The 2165-nt window shown below is 49.8% G+C and overlaps 2 protein-coding genes and 1 long non-coding RNA gene across 3 annotated transcripts in view; 2 read left to right on the top strand and 1 right to left on the bottom strand.

The window, feature by feature from the left end:
- The window catches only part of LOC103608795 (WD repeat-containing protein 65-like), a 30105-nt gene extending 29867 nt beyond the window's left edge, over positions 1-238 (bottom strand). Inside the window, exon 1 of the mRNA XM_008593190.1 lies at positions 113-238. The gene's annotated coding sequence lies outside the window, so the exon portion shown is untranslated. The remainder of the gene's footprint in view (positions 1-112) is intronic.
- Positions 1-2165, top strand: part of LOC103608793 — a 12487-nt gene that overhangs the window by 1091 nt on the left and 9231 nt on the right. The window contains exons 2-6 of the long non-coding RNA XR_552091.1: positions 141-291; positions 423-511; positions 599-682; positions 921-1090; positions 1718-1841. This is a non-coding gene — a long non-coding RNA (uncharacterized LOC103608793). The remainder of the gene's footprint in view (positions 1-140; positions 292-422; positions 512-598; positions 683-920; positions 1091-1717; positions 1842-2165) is intronic.
- Positions 214-2165, top strand: part of LOC103608792 (probable rRNA-processing protein EBP2) — an 11183-nt gene continuing 9231 nt past the window's right edge. The window contains exons 1-5 of the mRNA XM_008593189.1: positions 214-291; positions 423-511; positions 599-682; positions 921-1090; positions 1718-1841. Of these exons, the coding sequence (XP_008591411.1) occupies positions 446-511; positions 599-682; positions 921-1090; positions 1718-1841 (444 nt within the window). The 5' untranslated portion in view covers positions 214-291; positions 423-445. The remainder of the gene's footprint in view (positions 292-422; positions 512-598; positions 683-920; positions 1091-1717; positions 1842-2165) is intronic.

Below are 2165 nucleotides of genomic sequence, written 5' to 3'. Positions count from 1 at the left end.
TCCTCCTCCGACTCTCCACCCCCCCCCCGCCCGCGGTTCCTTCTTTTCCCCTTTCCTTTGCTCCCTTGCGGCTTCTAGCTTCTCTCGACGACCCCCAGGTGCCCCCTCCCACCTTTCGCTTCTTCTTTCTGGGTCACCAGACCACGCACGTATCCGGAGGTACAACCCCTACAGATCCCAAGTAGCCAGGGCACACTCAAACGCCGAGCGGTTCCTATAGCAACGACAAACCGGAAGTGTGGCTCTGCGGCCGGAAGCGGAAGTTGACGATCGGGAAGTTGGACAGGAGCGGTGAGTTGCTGGCGCCGGTGCTTTTCGCGTCCACGTGAAGAGGCAGCGTGAGAGTAGCGGGCTGAAGGCGGGCAGCAGCGGCGAGGGTCACCCCCTGCCAGCCGCGCGGGCTATCCCGCTTCTTCCTGTAGGTGTTGGGCGTGCGCGCTGAGAGATGGACACTCCCCCTCTGTCAGGTTCGGACTCGGATTCTGATGATTCTCTTGTCACAGACAGAGAGGTAGGTGTCTGTCAGCTGAGCTCGCGGGGCTGGGCGAGGAAGAGGGGGCCTTATTCCTCGGGTACTGACCGCAATTGTGTGCTGCAGTTGCAGGATGCATTTTCCCGAGGGCTCCTGAAGCCGGGCCTCAATGTCGTGCTAGAGGGGCCGAAGAAGGCCGTGAACAATGTGGTGAGCTCGGGCGCCGGGTCGGGGAGTACGTACTCGGAGATGGGGTGCGAACAAGGCACTGTCGTGCTTGGGAAACCGATTCTTGTTCCAAGAAAGACGCAACGTGCCCATTGCCAAGAGGTTCAGTTACCCGTCTGGGTTTGGGGGTTAGCGCTTTGTCCGTTGGCTTAGCACCCTGGGCTTGGGAGAAACAGACTCAGGGTTTCCTTCTTAAGAGCTCAGTGTCTGATCTTTCTAGAATGGTCTGAAGCAGTGTTTAGCTGAATTCGAGCGGGATCTGGAGTGGGTTGAAAGGCTCGATGTGACCCTGGCTCCAGTGCCCGAAATCAGTGGACCTCAACCAACACCTCAGAACAAGGATCAGCGAGCTGTTAATCCAGAAGACGACTTCCAGAGGGAGATGAGTTTGTATGTTTGTTTTCAAATGTGGAGAAGTTGGGGCTCCTTGTGCTAGAGAGCGGGGAAGAGGAGAAAGTAGTGAGCCTACACTCCTCAGAAGCACCAGGGAGTTAGCATAAACCTGCGAGTGGGAGGACGATTTCTTTTGACTAAGAAGTGTTAGGAGATTCTCTGTAGTTGACAGAAGAACCTCTTTGTCCACCAGTCATAATTTAAAGTCCAGTGTGTGGATTATTTTGAAATACTCACTGTTAAAAGTATTTTTTGTATGTAGTCAGTCGTTAGAACAAAACTTTGCTTATGGAAGGGTCTTGTGTAGGCTTGCTTTAGTGATTACATAAGAATTCATAATTGACATTAGTTGTGTGTTAATGGGTACCTCTCGGGTGATCATTCTCTTAAACTACTGATTTATTTTTAGCCTCACTTGCCCCCTTTTAAAAAATGATGTATAGCTAAATTTTTCCTAGATACCAACTTTGAGGTTTTATTATGGTTTTTGTTTGTTTTTGTTCTTGCTAGTGGATGTCAGATGTTGAGAATCCTTCTGAGCTTTGGTAACTCATGAGAGGCAGTGAGAGGGAATGTGGGGCCTCTCTCCCTCACCTTATTTCACACTTTGTCCTACAATCTCAGCTACCGCCAGGCCCAGGCTGCAGTTCTTGCAGTATTACCCCGCCTCCATCAGCTCAAGGTCCCTACCAAGCGACCCACTGATTATTTTGCAGAAATGGCCAAGTCTGATCAGCAGATGCAAAAGGTAAGAAACTGGAAAATTTTCCTCTGGAAAGCCCAGGCTTTGTACTTTAGTGTGTTCAGCTGGTTTATCTCCTATAATGTTTTTTAAAGTAGGTGTATGCCCAATAATGGGGAGCTGGTTGTCAGAGGATAACTATTATCTCTTCCAGAGATTGTCTATTTCCAAGTCATGCCAGTCACCACCAATTAGATAAATATAAGAATGACATTTTCCTAATTTAAACAATTAAGGGGAGGAAAGGTACTGTAAGAAGTGTGGCCCCAGAGGTAAAGATGGCCTTTTGCATTTCCTAGCTGGTTTGGTCATGGCATGGTGTATGGAGAA

Source organism: Galeopterus variegatus, unplaced genomic scaffold (assembly GCF_000696425.1).
Source record: "Galeopterus variegatus unplaced genomic scaffold, G_variegatus-3.0.2 Scaffold8857, whole genome shotgun sequence".
Taxonomy (NCBI): Eukaryota; Metazoa; Chordata; class Mammalia; order Dermoptera; family Cynocephalidae; genus Galeopterus; species Galeopterus variegatus.
This window is presented reverse-complemented; position numbering and strand designations above follow the sequence as displayed.